The following is a 19,443-nucleotide window of genomic DNA, read 5'->3' on the forward strand; positions in this document are numbered from 1 at the left end:
AAGGAGAAGAGGAGATGTAATCCAGCATCTTAAAAATAACCTGAAATGTCAACGTTTTCTCTGAAATAGAATTAAGTATATGATGGATTACTTCTTAGACCCCATGTAAGAGTGTTGTGTTAAAGTCACATAAGGTCCTTTCGATGGCTACGGAATAGATCCAAAAATAGCTTTCTGATGAAGAGAAATTTATATAAAGCAAGATATTTATTAATTGATATAAAAAGCATTTAATATTATGGAGACCACTGTAGACTAGAGTCACTGATGAAGGATAAGAAATTACTAGAAATTATCTCTCATAATAACAAAATTGTTATTCATTGCACTTATCCAGTACTCATGTGTAAGACGCTTTGATAGGAACATTGGAGGAAAAAGTTGAAACACTTGTGCCCTCCATCTCATAGGCACAAAGAAGTGTATATAAATAAGGCAGATGCAAGCAAAGCACTGTAGAGTGAGGAGAAAGATGGAAGAAGACGTTATAGAGAAAAAGTCCAGCTCAAAGGTCATTTTCGTTCTGAAGTATTTCCCAATTTCCCCAGAACCCATAAGTAAGAAATTTAATGGGTGTGAAACAAATGGCCAGCAATGCTATGACAACCATCTTTTAGATCTAAAATCATTTTGTATAAAATCATTGCCATAGGAAGATTATATGCTAGTTGTATTTGACTCAAATGCTTCTACTCTAGCATCCTTGTTATAGTCAGACCCTATCACATCTAAACTTTTTTCCCCCCACTAAGGAACCAAAATATTTGGATTGAGAATAAGACATCTATTTGAATTGAATGATATCTCTAAATCACTGGAGTACCATTTAATAAACTGAAAAAGTATATTACCTATAGTCACATATGAACTCACGGAACTTTTCCCCCCAAAAATCCTTATCCATGAGGAATACTGCCTTAGGCTCTTGTCTATTCAAGACCGTTGAGCAGAGTAAACCTATAATGCAGCAAGCCACTGTGTGGATTTCAATACAGTCTGTGTAAATCATCAGGACAGTCTGACAATTCTTCAACATGAATCTCAAGGACAGCATCATCGTGAAGTTCTAATATAAATAAATGGATATAAATTGGGCCGGCAGACAAGAATTCTAATAATGGTTCACAAAATCACCCACAAATCCCTTTTTCACAGTACATGCAAAATGATTTCTGTGGTTCGTCAAAAGGATATTCCATTTCTGCTCGAATGTCATTGAGACGGTGTGATAATTCAGTTAGGTCGTCCTCTTTGTTCTCATCAAATACTTTCAACTGAATATCAAGCTCGTCGTTCTCTTTTTCTTTCAGATCCTAATATATAAACAGAAAACTTAACAGACGAATAACAATTTGACAACCCCGTACTTTGGCAATAAAGGCCTGACACTATTATTCATCTACGTACACAGAAGCAATTTCAAATATTGACCCAGGCACTTGGTTTCCTGAAAGAAAGTAAACGTACTCTGTTTTTCTATTTTAAAATGAAAGAACCTCATTGCATTCACCTCATTTATTTTCATGCTCCAAATTTTGACGACTCACATTAAAAAATTAACGATCACTTTCGCAAGGGAAAAAAACTAATTGCTACAAACCCACATTAAATGCTGTCGTTTTGACTAAACACACTAATCAAAGATCGCAAAAGAACTCATGCAGTTAGAATATTCACATATGCCTCTGGCAAAAAATGCGAATATAGATCAATTGTATTAATGAAGAACAAATGCAAGGATATATTCAAGGACAACAGTCCCAAGTATGGCGTGGAAAGTTGTAAAAACAAATTTACTTTAAATGACATTTTGTGATTTTAAAGCAAAAAGGCGTCAGGACTTTTTAATCAAGATGCACAACTAGCCTCCTCCCCCACCTTTTATTTTTGCTTAGCCGAATCACAAAATACCAACTTGGGCATCAAAGAGACCTGTTTTTGTAATACATTATAAGCACATGCATTACAAACCTCTGATAATTTTCAAAATCATAGTATAAACAAAATCTTTGGAAGCATGCCACACTAGAGATTGTTGGGCTTAATATATATCACCTGGAATATCTTTTAATATGTGTCCATTAAGTTGCCGCTTTCAAAACCCAAATCGATAATCACAACTGTGGATGCTCAAGGGTGATACCGAAAGAGAGACTAGGATGTTCAGAGCTGAGCTTGAACTCTAAAAGGAAATGCAAGCACGGTGTACTTCAAATTAGGTCGATTAAACAAACTCGGATCCATTTTTTTGTTTCTATTTTTGTTCAATAGGACGATTTTAAATGGAGATGCAACCGCTATTACTGAAGCCAAACACAAATTTATGCAATTTCTAGGTGTTCTTTTTCTAACGTTCACATACATAATAATTTACCTACAGAGCATATGAAAATATTAATATGTTTCTATATAATTGCATATAAAATACATAACAAATACATGTATTTAAACTTAGTTTCCTCTTGAGTAATAATCTGTTTTAGGTCTAACTTTCCACTTTGAAAGGGAATGAAGAAATTTATTGGAATTAAAGTTATCTAACATTGGTGAGTTATATTATCAGGTGATTTCTGAACTCAATTCAGAAAAGAGCAGGAGCCAGACACACCCAATATGCTGGTCATTGCAGAAAAAACCTTTAATACGTGGGATAGGAAGGGTGGGAGGGAGGGAGACGCAAGAGGGAAGAGATATGGGAACATATGTATATGTATAGCTGATTCACTTTGCTATAAAGCAGAAACTAACACACCATTGTAAAGCAATTATACTCCAATAAAGATGTTAAAAAAAAAAAAACTTCATGGGTAATGTAAGGAGCTGATAAGAATACACTTTCAATCTCTCAAAAAAAAAAACCTTTAATACATTTTATAATATGGATTTTTTCCTTATTCTTATGTCATAAGATATTCTTTCTTAGATGTTCACTATCAGACTTTAACACATTCAAATATGTTTGAAAAATAGAAAAAACAAGTTAATTAAATACTGTCATTTAATCAGCATCAGAACTTTACAAAACATGGACTCAACCTTCATGATTAAAATATTTTCAGTGAAAATAACTGGTTAAATATTTATTTCAGTTTTTAATTAGGACAACACATTATTTATATAAGATATATAGTATGTGAACATGTACAGCACAATATAAAAATATAGATATGTATAAATGAAATATCTCATAGTGTTCATTAATAATGCTCCGTTAAAATATATATGATCTACATACACACACATATATAAAAAACTTCCTTTCATTCAAATGTCAAACCTTGAAAGGTATATTCAAAAATTTTGATAAAATAAACATTTAATGAATTAATGAAAGTTTCATATAGCACAAATGTGACAGATACCCCATTGAAAAAAGGGAAATGCATCACTGAAGTTTGTATTTTAAATGAAGAATGGCATAAAATTACTGAATTACACTACTAATAATTACGTGAAATACTGTAAATATGTTTCAGTTATTTTTTAAACAGATTTGCTGTACAGATACGGAATATTTTCAGCAGATTCTCTAAAACATATAATTAAGTCTCTATAATATGGTGTACTTCAAAGGAAATCAAAGTCCATTACCAGCACATGACTGATTACCAGTCAAGCAATCAAAATTGATTCTTCAAAAGAGTAAGAAAGGGTTTGTCGGTCTTTTAAAAGAAGTTTAGAATGCCTGCTGCCTACAGACACAATTTCTTACTATCTTGTTCCTTCACATATCTGACTTATCTAATATTTTCTTAATTTATTTAACTAACTAAAAGGCAGATGGAGAAAACTTCACAAGAAATCAATGTAAGTTAACTACAGAGAAAATACTATTTTAAAAATCACTATATAGTGTTTAATAACTCATTTGTCCCAAATTACTAAAGCAAATTTATAAAAAGTAAATTTTCCATGTAAGTGAAATATAAACTCTCTTTAAACATCATAATTTATCTATAGAGACAGGGCAAATTTTGAAAATAAATTTCTACAGAATGTAATTAAAATAACTGTCCTTGTCTTGAGGATTCTAATAATTATATGAAACAAAAGTTTCACTCTACTACAATGATGGTCTCATGGATTACTGAAATACTAAGAACTATTAAGAACTATTCTTCCCCAACACCTAATGATTCCAGATATTTATAATTTTTGATCCATGTACCAACAATTTATATTAGCCCTAGCCACGTCTAATTTGCTGCTTTGAATATGATACATTCCAGAAAATTAGGAAGCTCCTCCTGTTAGAACAATGTATAAAATAAGAGTAAATAGGATAAAAGCCAGGATATTAAAGACTCATCTATGAATATATTATTAGGCTCCCATGCATGTGTAAAAGATGTTTGATATTACTATAAATTCTAGTGGTTGAAATGTAAATATTTAGTAAATTAGATAGCTAGACAGCAGTTGACATGTTATGTACATCTAGTATACATTAAAGCATGACCATTCTGACTTTTGCTCCAAATTGTGATAATAAAACTACAAGGACAACAGCAACAGTAGTGAAATGTATGGTATTAAGGGAAGGACCTCTAATCTCAGGGTCTATCTGCCTAGATTCTGATTCTCATATTGTATATCAGAAATACCTGGGGAGGATTATTTTCTTTCAAACCAAACATCTCTGCCCTACCCCCAATAAGATAGACTCTCTTTAGGGGGACATGCCCAACTTCTTGAGAACCAGAGCCCTATTTAGCCATATTTCACTCCATTGTCACAGGAAGAAAAAGAAATTGAGAATCCTTGTAGGTTCTATTCCAAAACTTTAAGAGGCAGAAACATGACACTTCTCACTTTCCTCTTGCTGAAGGATCCCTGAGATCTAAGAATCAGGGCATACTGAAGAGATGTGATAGTTAAAGAAAAATCTAGCTGGAAGCATAAGTTAAGAGGTACAGGGTACTGCAAGGGGCTTTATATACAGCTATAGGGCCAATGCGAAAGTGTAGCTAAGAAACACTGATGCAAAATCTTAGCTGTCAATGTAACCAAAGGAAAAATACCATGAGACCACTGAACCCAGCAGAAATGAGCACACCCTGGCAAATGTGCAAAAGGTAAGGACAAGAGCTACTGTGCATACCCTTTCTGAAAAGATGAGGACTTAAATAAATTGAGAGTCACAGTTTTCTTGACCAGCCATTCAGTAGCATACGGTAGAAAACGAATGTTTAATTATAAATAGACATAGGGAAATGAAAGCTGGAATAGACAGCAATAACTAAGGCAGAAAAACATGGCATATTAGTAAATGAGTAGAGGATCTTCAGGAGCCCCTGAGGCCAACAAGTGCCCAAAGACATGATTACTCTCCCAGAAACAGAGGACCAGCTCCAAGAGGACAAGGATGGAAACACTGAGTAGGCAATTCAAAAGCACACTAGAATGAGGACTGTAATATTACCTCTAGCTACATAAGACCACAGACTTTTCATGAGGAGAGATTTGTGACAAAAAAAAGAATGTGTGTTACATACACTATAACTAGTGAATGTGCCTAAGTTAACTGCATATTGAACCTCTATTCGGGTCACTTACGATGATGCTTTGATTCACTGCAACCAATTCCTTGCTTTTTAAAGTCATGGATGAAAGAACCATTCAAAGTGGAATTGACATAGAAATTTCTAAAACCTCACAGACCCAATCATATATCTTATTAAAATGGGTTTCAATAGACCCAATTGTATATTTTATGATGATGAGTTTCAACCACTTTCAGTTAAGACTATCAGAAGACAAGTTACAGATGCATGCTACACACTAGTCCCTCACCAGGAAATACCCCTGATTTTGCTATTTCTAATACCCTAGGAATACCTTATATACACGCTCATTGACATTTGTTTTATTTTGTTTTTTCTTTCCTCAGTCCTTTTATTCCCCACCCCTACATTTACTTCTTGTTTATCAGGTATGGTCTAAGTAGTTTAAATAAAGAAACTAGTGAGATTTTACTTGTCTCCTTTAAAAATGCCATGGTCTTGAACAAAATCCTTCTTTAGTTAACATACTAAGTAAAGTATAAAGTCATGGTAGTTGTATTTCTATTTATAAAATAAGTGTGCTCATTTATCTTAGAACAAGTCTATAACGTTATTTCAAAAATGTTTTTAACAGTATCACAATTAGTGCAGATATCCACACTCAATTTAAGAAATAAAATTGTTCTTCTTTAGAAAAGATGCTACGGATTTATAACAAGAATACCATCCTTATGTTATGTGTCTAGAATATACTAATCAAAATTTTATGCATACTTATGCTGAATATAAAGGAAATCAATCTAAGTTATCAAAGAGGAAAGCAAAAAATTTTAATGAAAAATTGAAATGGCAAAAAAATAGGAGTCTTTTATGTTCTCAGTATTCAAAGTCAAAGAAAAGTTCCCTTTCGACTTCAAGAAGACCAAAAAAGCCATCACTTCTGGACATACCATTAGCTGAATTCCGAATCATCAGTTTTATGTAGAGACTAACACTACTGCAATATCAAAAAGCTTACAAAATGTCCAGTGCTTTACAAAAGGAAACGGCAAGGCACATTTATTTACTTTGCTGAAAGTACTTTTGTCTAAAGAGAGAAAAACATTAAAGTTCATAAGCATAATAAATGTGCACATTCCACTTACTGGTAACATTGTTTTTAGTCCTGAACGAAGGAATTCATTCCTTAAATGTATTCGAAAATCAAGCTCATAAGGAGATGTGACAAGGGCATTTATAAACTGCATGCAGGCCACCTGCAATTAGAAAGTAAACTTTGTTAAAAAAAAGTTTTTTTAAATTAAAGAAATAATGCATTTAGAAATGTTTTTCCATTTACTAAAGGAATACATACATATATTATGAAATACATCAAGAAATGCAAATGTTTATATAAGTATAATGATTATGACTTTACAGTAGAAACAAAAAAAATAACAATAGAGTTTCTAATGTCCAGAGAAATTCTAACGAAGATATGATGGTTGGTCAAGTACTGCTATGCTTTGCTAAACAATATGAAGGAATATTAAACTTTCTCTGAGAAACTCCAAGTTCCAACAGTGTGGATACAGAGCCCTTTAAAAAGATCATGAAATGTATCTTTCATATCCAGCTGTCCTCAGAGGGCGCTTGGCCTCAATTCTATATGGTTATAAACACTTTTCTAAAATAACTCAAACAAAGCTATAAAAGTACCCTGATGTTAAACAGGGAACAGTGATAACTTAGAGATATTATTACACTGAGTTACACTCTCTCCATTCTATTATTGGATAGATTTGCACAAAATAAAGAGTAGTAAACTATATGAATAAGATGAATTAATTTACTATATAAAAAAATAAATGCAAGTGAATTAAGATCAACTAGAAGGCACTATGACACAAATACTAATGTGCATTGCATGGTAAAGTAAATATAAGAGCTTGTTTTCAAGTAAAGGTGATTCATTACTTAGACTGATGCTGGAAAATGGGTTTTGGTTTTCTTCTGTTATTGAGGTTCCCTATTATAAAAGAGGAGGGAGTTATTTTCCGGTAATTGCAAGCTAGGAGAGTGTCAACCAAATGCTAACTGCCAAGTGTTCCAAAGATTATTCCTCATTTTTGGAAAATGCTGCTCACGTCTAAGGCAATTGGCTAATAGTTTAAGAGCTGCACACTGAAATTTATTATTTTTAAAGTACGCAATGAGTCTAGTAGTGTTCAAAGAGCTGACTGCAAGGGGACCACTGTAAAATACCAGATTTAGTAAATATGTTAAGTATATATAGAAAGGGGCACAAATAAATCAATAGTTAGTATGGAAAAACACATCAGCAAAAGAAAAATATTTCAAATGTATTTTGACTTGACCACATCCAGACCTGTTATTATGATAGTGATTTTTTTCAAGTAGAGACAAATATTAAAAGCTATATTGCCTTTATTGTTATATCTTTATCTTATGCATTTAAGCTGTTTTGGGGGAGATTAGCCTATCTAGCTCACATCCAGGTTCAAAAATCAAAAGTTGCATGCATTAAAAGGGATTATTGAGGCCGTCTGTAATATTACTAGCTATCTAAATGATAATTGAACAATTCAGTCCAATTCTTATGAATGCTCAAATGTCAAGCTAAATCACTTAGACATCTGACTAAATATTTGCCATTGACTTGGCATTACCTCAAAAGTCATATCAGATAAGTTATTATGATGCTTATGCCTTAATGGGTTACTTAACCTTCCTGTTTACAGTAAGAAAATGTTTAAGTCTTCATATAGTTTCAGTAGGCTGGAATATAAATTTGCATACTGTATGAGTCCATAGGTATATTATGACAGTATTTGCATGAATGATTCTTGTTATGTTACAACTCTGACCTGACCGAACAAGCCAAAATACATGTCCAATCCAAAATTAATAGAGAGAAAAGTTGCCATCTGCTAGGATTGTTTTTGCCAGAAGAAATTCTAGCTTAATGGCTTGTATTAATACCCTACAAGCAAAGAGAACATTTCCATAAGAAACAAGTTAATGAGTCTTGGAATTGTACCTTTATATAATAAAAGTATTTGGATCAGGAAATTATAAAAATAGTCAAAGCCAAAAAAATTAATGAATGTAACATCAAAATAATTTTACATTTAATAATATAAATGTTGCAATGCTTTTAAATACTCATTTAACACACAATGTATGATATATAACTAAATGCTAAAAAAAGAAGTTACATCCATTGACTATAGTAAAAAATAGCACACACTTTGAAGTCAGTAGTTTAAACAGGTAACAGCACTGGTTTATCAATGTACTATTTACTGTTTATCAAATTCTTAAAGATATTTAATTACTTACAAATAGCATAAGATGAATATTCATACTATCATGTCATTTTCCAACATAATCTGCTAAAGCAATGCTCTTTAATAGGAATATTTACATTGTATGAATGTGGAAAACAAAAAAACTCATCTTAATTATCTCCATTCCTTTATACTACTACACAATTACTGCCCTTTTCAGAGGATAGGAACAAAATCAATCCAATTGTCACTATTTACAAAGTTAAAATTTTAAAATGTAATTAGTTTATAGGGCAGAGTATATTATTACTTAATTATAAATATGAAATACCCATTGTGTGGATTCTGAATTCATAGCTAAATACAAACCTCCAAACTATTATCATCATTAATATATTGTATTAGTTTTTGTTACCAACTTAGGAGCTTTACATAATTCACCATCTAATCTCACCCTCACAAAAACCATGAGATAAGTGTTACTATTATCCTTATTTCACAGATGATGAAGCTGAGGCTCAAAGCAGATAAATAACTTATACAAGGTGACACAGCAAGGAGGAAATTCATGATTCTAAACATATCACTTTACTCCAAATACAGTATAATTTCCAGCACATTCCAGATGCCTCATAGAATCCATTCCTAGATTAACACAACAAAATATTTTAAGGATGGGTAAGATAATAAAATTTAACTAGTGCATCATGTTTAATATATTGGGAATACCTAACTTTGAAACTATAGGTTAATTAGAAAAACATATAATTATTTTAATATGCTGTCTAGTATATAAAATGGTTATCTTATGGTTATCAAGTATACCTCAATAAAAATAAAGTGGTTATCATAATACATAATGGAATGTGAAAGGAAGAAAGAAAGAAAGAAAGAAAGAAAGAAAGAAAGAAAGAAAGAAAGAAAGAAAGAAAGAAAGAAAGAAAAGAAAGAAAGAAAGAAAAGGAAGAGAGAGGGAGAGAGGGAGGGGGGAAGGGAGGAAGGGAGATAGAAAATGGTTTCTGGAATGTGTTACATTCCACTTTATATATATCCTGAACAGTGACCTATGGACAGCATCCCATCATCCAAAACAATGGCCTCTCACTCTCCTTTACTTCCTGCCACCCTACTCCCTCAACTCCCTATTCAGCATAGATGTGCACACAAATACACACATCACATACACACACACACACACACACATGAGCATGCTGTTCAATACAGAGCCACTGACTACAATTTAAATTTAGCTTAATTATAATTAAATAAAATTTAAAATGCTGTTGCTCAGTTTCATTAGTTACAGTTCAAGTGTTGAACAGCCACATGTGGCTAGTGGCTCCCATATTGGACAGCACGGATATAGGAGACTGCAGAAAGTTTGACTCAATAGCACTGCACTGGACACTTTAAAAAGGATTCTGGCCTAATATCTAAAACCTAAGCTCTAAAGCAGTATAAAACTCATTTCTGAATAGTGGAACTTTCAAAATTGGCATTGTTCGACTTCCAAGTATATAAATCTTTAAGAGCATGATTGAACGATATTGTCCTCTTACAATGAAAAATCAATCTACTTTCAAAAAACAAAACTCCAACTCCAGAGATAGAAAATAAAGGATTACGGGATTTGAAAGCTAGAAAGAACATAAAATACTCTAGTCCGATATCCTCATTTAAAGATAAGGAAACTGAAAACCTAGGAAGATTAGATGATTTGCCCAAGACTGTATAGCTAATAATAAAACACAAAGATTGGATTTGAACTCAGGCCTCATGACTTTTAGTCTTTTAGGTAGAATCTTTTAGGTAGAATCTTTTAGGTAGAGTCTTTCTACCACACTATAATGCACAAATCAGGCATTGCTGAATAGCATTTTTCCCTGTACTGGAAAGAAAACAAGTACCTTTAAATAGAAATCACAGAGTCCACTAGCCAGATTTCATCTGTTGCTTAGTTTCTTTATAATGTATCTAAGGTTCAAAATGATCTGCCATATTTATTTGATTTAAATTTAGCTTCCATGAGAACTAAAATTCAAAAATAATAGGAAGTCTGAATTTTCTCCATTACTGATAAACATACTAGGCTAGAACTATGATTATGATTTTTAACCAGTAAAAAAAGTTTCTGTATTTGCAATGTTATTAAATGATCTCCCTATATTATATGGAGATTTTTACATGATATCTATATAACCCATTTAACAAATGCATAAACATGTAGATAAAAACCACCAACTTTGCACATATAAGAAAGCATCCAATAATTTCTGCCATGCATAACTATACTAAACTGAATTACTATCAATTTTTCTATAACATTATAATCCTTCTTTTACCATAATAGGATACATTCTTTGTATAATAATCACCTACATTCTTTAGTCACAGGGTTCTATTGTCTTCATCCTGGGGTGTGGGGTGTGGTATAGAGAGTGAAATATCACAAAATAAATTTCAAGCTTCCTCAAGATATGGCTCTGTATTTGCTTAGGGTTTTCTTTGTAACCCCTAACTGTTGCCAATAAAATGTTTAAAATACAATGGGTGAATAGTCATTAAATGTTTCAAATTTTATTGACAAGATATACTACTACAAAAAGAAATTGCATTCAGTTTCTTAAGTGATAGAGGGGAAAATATTTAAACATAAAATATCTTCACAAAATTCCTGGGAAAATGCTAGAACCTTTTATTTACTGTAACTCATCAGCTTTGAAAACTATACAAACATCTATCTGTTTGATCACAATTCACAGAGCTATATAGTACAATAACTGCCAACTCTAGGACATTCTCAGACACATTATCCATATAGCCATTAGCTGTGACAAATTGTGCTTTTAAAATGTTATTGACACTGTCACACATTGACCTTATTAAGTACTTTCTTGACACTAACAAGGTCTTGCTTTATCCCAACCCAGCAGGAGTTAGGAAAAAAGATGGTTTGAGTCAAAATACGTACCAACGAAGAAAGATACAAACATACAGAAAAAGTTAATAAGTCATAAAATGGAGGATTCCAGGCATGGCATTGCCAAGTACAAAGGTATGGAGGCAGAGAGATGAAATAGCATAAAATGTTCAGGGAACTGGGTACAGTATGACTGGATCAAAAACTATATGTAGAAGAGTGACGGAATATGAGGTTAGAGACAAAGCCACAGTTAGATGATGAAGTATTGATATTTTGTGTGGACTAGCATTAGACTTTACTCCTAGTGGCTATGGGAAGATGTAACAGGATTTTAAGCAGCGATATAACAAGAATGACATTTCAGAAGTATAACTTTGTAGAAAATGATTTAAAAGGGGCTGGAATGAAGGGCAGAAGATATTTAAGAGTCCAGGGAAATTACAAAACATTGAGATGTGACAACGCCCTGAAACAAAGAAGTAGCAGGGGTGGGAGGTAGATACTATTATACTAAGGAAGGAAAGTACAGCACTAAGGCAGTATAATTGGTAGGATTTGGTGACTGAGGGAATGGTGGATGGAGAAAGAGTATATTCGAAAATGACTTATGTTTCTCGTTTATGCTACTTGGTGGACAATGCTAAGGTTAACCAGGAATGGGCAAACAAGAAAGGCAGGCCTGGAAGACCACCAAGATGGTGGAGGAGTAAGACGTGGAGATCACCTTCCTCCCCACAAATACATCAGAAATACATCTACATGTGGAACACCTCCTACAGAACACCTACTGAATGCTGGCAGAAGACCTCAGACCTACTAAAAGGCAAGAAACTCCCCACATACCTGAGTAGGGCAAAAGAAAAAAGAACAAACAGAGACAAAAGAATAGGGATGGGCCCTGCACCACTGGGAGGGAGCTGTGAAGGAGGAAAAGTTTCCATACACTAGGAAGCCCCTTCGTGGGGGGAGACTGTGGGTGGCGGAGGGGGAAGTTTCGGAGCCGCGGAGGAGAGCACAGCAACAGGGGTGTGGAGGGCAAAGTGGAGAGATTCCTGCACAGAGGATCAGTGCCGACCAGCACTCACCAGCCCGAGGCTTGTCTGCTCACCCCACGGGGCGGGCGGGGGCTGGGAGCTAAGGCTCGGGCTTCGGAGCTTAGATTTCGGAGAGAGGACTGGGGTTGGCTGCGTGAACACAGCCTGAAGGGGGCTAGTGCGCCACAGCTAGCTGGGAGGGAGTCCGGGAAAAAGTCTGGACCTGCTGAAGAGGCAAGAGACCATTGTTTCGGGGTGAACAAGGAGAGGTGATTCAGAGCAGCGCCTAAACGACCTCCAGAGATGGGTGTGAGCCGCAGTTATCAGCACAGACCCCACAGACGGACATGAAGTGCTAAGGCTGCTGCTGTAGCCACCAAGAAACCTGTGTGCAAGCACAGGTCACTATCTACACCTCCCCTCCTGGGAGCCTGTTGCAGCCCGCCACTGCCAGGGTCCCGTGATCCAGGAACAACTTCCCCGGGAGAACACATGGCACGCCTCATGCTGGTGCAATGTCACGGAGGCCTCTGCCGCCACAGGCTTGCCCCGCATTCTGTACCCCTCCCTCCCACCGGCCTGAGTGAGCCAGAGCCCCCTAATCGGCTGCTACTTTAACCCCGTCCTGTCTGGGTGGGGAACAGATGGCCTCAGGCGACCTACACACAGAGGCGGGGCCAAATCCAAAGCTGAACCCCAGGAGCTGTGCGAACAAAGAAGAGAAAGGGAAATCTCTCCATGCAGGTTCAGGAGCAGCGAGTTAAATCCCCACAATCAACTTCATATACCCATCATCTCTGGAATACATGAATAGACGATGAATCATCCCAAAATTGAGGCAGTGGACTTTGGGAGCAACTATAGACTTGGGGCTTGCTTCCTGCATCTAATTTATTCCTGGCTTTATGTTTATCTTAGTTTAGTATATACAGTTAATTATTATTGGTAGATTTGTTTATTGATTTTGCTACTCTCTTCCTATTTCTTTTTTTTATATATAGATTTTTTTTTCCTTTTTCTCTTTTTGTGACTGTGTATGTGTATACTTCTTTCTGTAATTTTGTCTGTAAAGCTCTGCTTTTACCATTTGTGCTAGGGTTCTGTCTGTTGGGTTTTTTTTTGTGTGTGTATAATTTTTGGTGCTTAATATCATTGGTGGATTTGTTTGTTAGTTTGCTTGCTCTCTTCTTTCCTTCTTTTTTTCCTTTTTAATTTTTATATTTTTAATAATGCTTTTTTATTTTTAAGTTTATTTTATTTATTTCATGCTTCTTTTGTCCCTTTTCTTCTGAGCCGTGTGGCTGACAGGGTCTTCGTGCCCTGGCCAGGTATCAGGCCTGTGCCTCTGAGGTGGGAGAGCCAAGTACAGACACTGGTCCACCAGAGACCTCCTGGCTCCACCTAATATCAAATGGTGAAAGCCCTCCCAGAGATCTCCGTCTCAACACTAAGACCCAGCTCCACTTGATGACCAGCAAGCTACATTTCTGGACATCCTATGCCAAACAACTAGCAAGACAGGAACACAACCGCATCCATTAGCAGAGTGGCTGCCTAAAATCATTATAAGGTCACAGACACCCCAAAACACACCACTGGACACAGTCCTACCCAGCAGAAAGACAAGATCCAGCCTCATCCACCAGAACACAGGCATCAGTCCCCTCCACGAGGAAGCCTACACAATGCACTGAATCAACATTACCCACTGGGGGCAAATACCAAAAACAATGGGAAATATGAACCTGCAGCCTGTGAAAAGGAGACACCAAACACAGTAAGTTAAGCAAAATGAGAAGACATAGAAACACACAGCAGATGAAGGAGCAAGGTAAAAACCCACCAGACCAAACAAATGAAGAGGACATAGGCAATCCACCTGAAAAGGAATTCAGAGTAATGATAGTAAAGATGATCCAAAATCATGGAAGTAGAAATGAGAAAATACAAGAAACATTTAAAAAGGACCTAGAAGAACTGAAGAGCAAACAAACAATGATGAACAACAAAATAAATAAAATTAAAAATTATCTAGAAGGATTCAATAGCAGAATAACTGAGGTAGAAGAACGGATAAGTGACCTGGAAGATAAAATAGTGGAAATAACTACTGCAGAGCAGAATAAAGAAAAAAGAATGAAAAGAATTGAGGACAGTCTCAGAGACCTCTGGGACAACACTAAACACACCAACATTCAAATTATAGGGGTCCCAGGAGAAGAAAAGAAAAAGAAAGGGACTGAGAAAATATTTGAACAGATTATAGTAGAAAACTTCCCTAATATGGGAAAGGAAATAATCAAGTCCAGTAAGCACAGAGAGTCCCATACAGGATAAATACAAGGAGAAACATGCCAACACGTATTAATCAAAATAACAAAAATTAAATACCAAGAAAAAATATTAAAAGCAGCAAGGGAAAATCAACAAATAACATACAAGGGAATCCCCATAAGGTTAAGAGCTGAACTTTCAGCAGAAACTCTGCAAGCCAGAAGGGAGTGGCAGGACATATTTAAAGTGATGAAAAGGAAAAACCTACAACCAAGATTACTCTACACAGCAAGGATATCATTCACATTCAATGGAGAAAGTAAAACCTTGACAGACAAGCAAAAGCTAAGAGAATTCAGCACCACCAAACCAGCTTTACAACAAATCCAACTTCTCTAGGCATGAAACACAAATGAAGGAAAAGACCTACAATAACAAACCCAAAACAGTTAAGAAAATGGTAATACGCACATACATATTGATAACTACCTTAAATGTAAATGGATTAAATGCTCCAACCAAAAGACACAGACTGGCTGAATGGATACAAAAATAAGACCCATATATATGCTGCCTACAGGAGACCCACTTCAGACCTAGGGACACATACAGACTGAAAGTGAGGGGATGGAAAAAGATATTCCATGCAAATGGAAATCAAAAGAAAACTGGAGTAGCAATTCTCATATCAGACAAAAGAGACTTTAAAGACTATTACAAGAGACAAAGAAGAACACTACATAATGATCTAGGGATCAATCCAAGAAGAAGATATAACAGTTGTAAATATTTATGCACCCAACATAGGAGCACCTCAATACATAAGGCAAATGCTAACAGTCATAAAAGGGGAAATTGACAGTAACACAATCATAGTAGGGGACTTTAACACCCCACTTTCACTGATGGACAGATCATCCAAAATGAAAATAAATAAGGAAACAAAAGCTTTAAATGACACATTAAACAAGATGGACTTAATTGATATTTATAGGACATTCCAACCAAAAACAGAATACACTTTCTTCTCAAGTGCTCATGGAACATTCTCCAGGATAGATCATATCTTGGGTCACAAATGAAGCCTTGGTAAATTTAAGAAAATTGAAATCGTATCAAGTATCATTTCTGACCACAAGGCTATGAGACTAGATATCAATTACAAGAAAAAAACTGTAAAAAATACAAACACCTGGAGGCTAAACAATATGTTACTAAATAACCAAGAGGTCACTGAAGAAATCTAAGAGGAAATCAAAAAATACCTAGAAACAAATGACAATGAAAACACAAAGACCCAAAACCTATGGGATGCAGCAAAAGAAGTTCTAAGAGGGAAATTTATAGCAATACAGTCCTACCTCAAGTAAAAAGAAACATCTCAAGTAAACAACCTAACTTTACACAAAAAGAAATTAGAGAAAGAAGAACAAAAAAAAACCCCAAAGTTAGCAGACGGAAAGAAATCATAAAAATCAGATCAGAAATAAATGAAAAAGAAATGAAGGAAACAATAGCAAAGATGAATATAACTAAAAGCTGGTTCTTTGAGAAGATAAACAAAATTGATAAAACATTAGCCAGACTCATCAAGAAAAAAAGGGAGAAGACTCAAATCAACAGAACTAGAAATGAAAAAGGAGAAGTAACAACTGACATTGCAGAAATACAAAGAATCATGAGAGATTACTACAAACAACTCTATGCCAATAAAATGGACAACCTGGAAGAAATGGACAAATTCTTAGAAAAGCACAACCTTCTGAGACTGAACCAGGAAGAAATAGATATTATAAAGAGGCCAATCACAAGCACTGAAATTGAAACTCTGATTAAAAATCTTCCCACAAACAGAAGCCCAGGACCAGATGGCTTCACAGGTGAATTCTATCAAACATTTACAGAAGAGCTAACACCTATCCTTCTCAAACTCTTCCAAAATATATAGCAGAGGGAGGGACACTCCCTAACTCATTCTACGAGGCCACCATCACCCTGATACCAAAACCAGACCACGATGTCACAAAGAAAGAGAACTATAGGCCAATATCAGTGATGAACATAGATGCAATAATCCTCAACAAAATACTAGCAAACAGAATCCAACAGCACATTAAAAGGATCACACACCATGATCAAGTGGGGTTTATCCCAGGAATGTGAGGATTCTTCAATATATGCAAGTAAATCAATATGATACATAATATTAACAAATTAAAGGAGAAAACCTGTATGATCATCTCAATAGATGCAGAAAAAGCTTTCAACAAAATTCAACACCCATTTATGATAAAAACCCTCCAGAAAGTAGGCATAGAGGGAACTTACCTCAACATAATAAAGGCCATATATGACAAACCCACAGCCAACATCATTCTCAATGGTGAAAAACTGAAACCATTTCCACTAAGATCAGGAACAAGACAGGGTTATCTACTCTCACCACTATTATTGAACATAGTTTTGGAAGTTTTAGCCACAGCAATCAAGGAAGAAAAAGAAATAAAAGGAATATAAATTGGAAAAGAAGAAGTAAAACTTTCACTGTTTGCATATGATACTATACATAGAGAATCCTAAAGATGTCACCAGAAAACTACTAGAGCTAATCAATGAATTTGGTAAAGTAGCAGGATACAAAATTAATGCACAGAAACCTGTTGGATTACTATACACTAACAACGAAAGAATATCTCTTTGAAAAAAATGGTTCTGAAGAACCTAGGGGCGGGACAGGAATAAAGACACAGCTGTAGAGAATGGACTTGAGGACACAGGGAGGGGGAAGTGTAAGCTGGGAGGAAGTGATAGAGTTGGCATGGACATATATACACTACCAAATATAAAATAGCTAGCTAGTGGGAAGCAGCCACTTAGCACAGGGAGGTCAGCTGGGTGCTTTGTGACCACCTAGAGCAGTGGGATAGGGAGGGTGGGAGGGAGACACAAGAGGAAGGAGATATGGGTATATATGTATATGTATAGCTGATTCACTTTGTTATAAAGCAGAAAGTAATACACCATTGTAAAGCAATTATACTCTAATAAAGATGTTAAAAAAAGAGAGAAAGGCAGGTTAAGGTTGGAGAGTGGATTGGAGTCAGAAGGAGAGGATGAAGATAAGGAAGAAAAGTACAGTTAAGGACAATACTGAATTTGAAATCCAGTCAGAAGGCAGCTGAATATATGGAATCTGTGAGTCAGGATGTATTTGGAATAGAAGAGTTCAGAGAGATTCATCACATAGAAGTGCTGGTGGAAGTCATAAGGATGGATAATGCTGCCAAGGACAATGTACAGAATGAGCAAAGGACCAGAGCAAAGGATCAAAGGACTATGGATCAACCTCTAGGAATAAGTATATTTTAAGGCCAAGCATAGAGACAGGAGATTTTAAGTGTAACAAAGAGGTAAAATAAAAATGAGGAGAGCTTAGTATCATAGAAGTTGAGGGAAGAGAGAGCTTTGTTCAAGAGTGACCAATAGCATTGAATGGTGCTGTGGAAACCAATATGATGACTTCCAAAGTGTCTGTTGCTTTTTATATTACAAAGGTCACTAGTGATTCCCCGTTACCAAAAATGATCGATTTGGCAATTATTCAACTTTGAAACAGGTTTTAAATAAAAGACATCCTTCTTTAACTCCGAAGTTATTTTTGTACTTGAAACATGACTACATATTGTAAATATTTCTATACAACCCCCCATTGTACTAATTCTAGTTTTTAAATGGTAGTAGTATAAAATTGTCAATAAATAGTTATTTAGCTTCCTAAGTAGTATCAGACATTCCTTCAACACAATATTTAACACACTCATTTACTTTTCCACAAATTTCCTCCTTATCCATAGCTGCAGTGCCTTGTTTTATTATAAATGTACCTCTACTGACAAATAATAAATGATTTATCCAAAGCTACTTTCTCATATGTGATGGTACGAGTGCACTAATAGCTAATTTATAAGTATGCTTAGAGTAAAATCTCAACACTTGAGAACCACTGTGGAAAGAATCGCGCTACAGAGAATCAGTCCATATGCCTGAGGGTTTGTCTATTTAAGCAAGAACATCTGCTTTTGCATGGAACTCTTTCTGAAGAGAATTCCTGAATTCCCACATTCTTAAAATATCCTAGGTATAATTTGTTATTTTATTTTTTTGCTGACTCAGGGGCATGATTAAATATGTGAGTTAGTGAGAGATGATGGAACACATACATGCCCTCAGGAGCTATTGAGAGATACAGGGCTATTTGCTCTGACGCCAAATGAAACCAAATGTTATAATTTTTGAATTCCAGTTCCACTCTTTTATTATGTTTCTATCTCCTTCTCCCTTGCTTTCATTGTGTCAGTTGTTGCTTCTTCATCATCTCAGTGCACAAGTCTGGAATAAATTGTCTTCCAACCTCCCAA

General features: G+C 35.2%; 1 protein-coding gene across 1 annotated transcript in view; it reads right to left on the reverse strand.

The window, feature by feature from the left end:
* DIAPH2 (diaphanous related formin 2) overlaps nt 1–19,443 on the reverse strand; it is an 890,580-nt gene that overhangs the window by 629,630 nt on the left and 241,507 nt on the right. The window contains exons 11-12 of the mRNA XM_060003112.1: nt 6,650–6,760; nt 1,195–1,313 (exon numbers count right to left, since the gene is read on the reverse strand). Coding sequence (XP_059859095.1) covers nt 1,195–1,313; nt 6,650–6,760 — 230 coding nt within the window. The remainder of the gene's footprint in view (nt 1–1,194; nt 1,314–6,649; nt 6,761–19,443) is intronic.

The sequence above is a fragment of the Delphinus delphis genome, chromosome X (genome assembly GCF_949987515.2).
Source record: "Delphinus delphis chromosome X, mDelDel1.2, whole genome shotgun sequence".
Classification (NCBI taxonomy): Eukaryota; Metazoa; Chordata; class Mammalia; order Artiodactyla; family Delphinidae; genus Delphinus; species Delphinus delphis.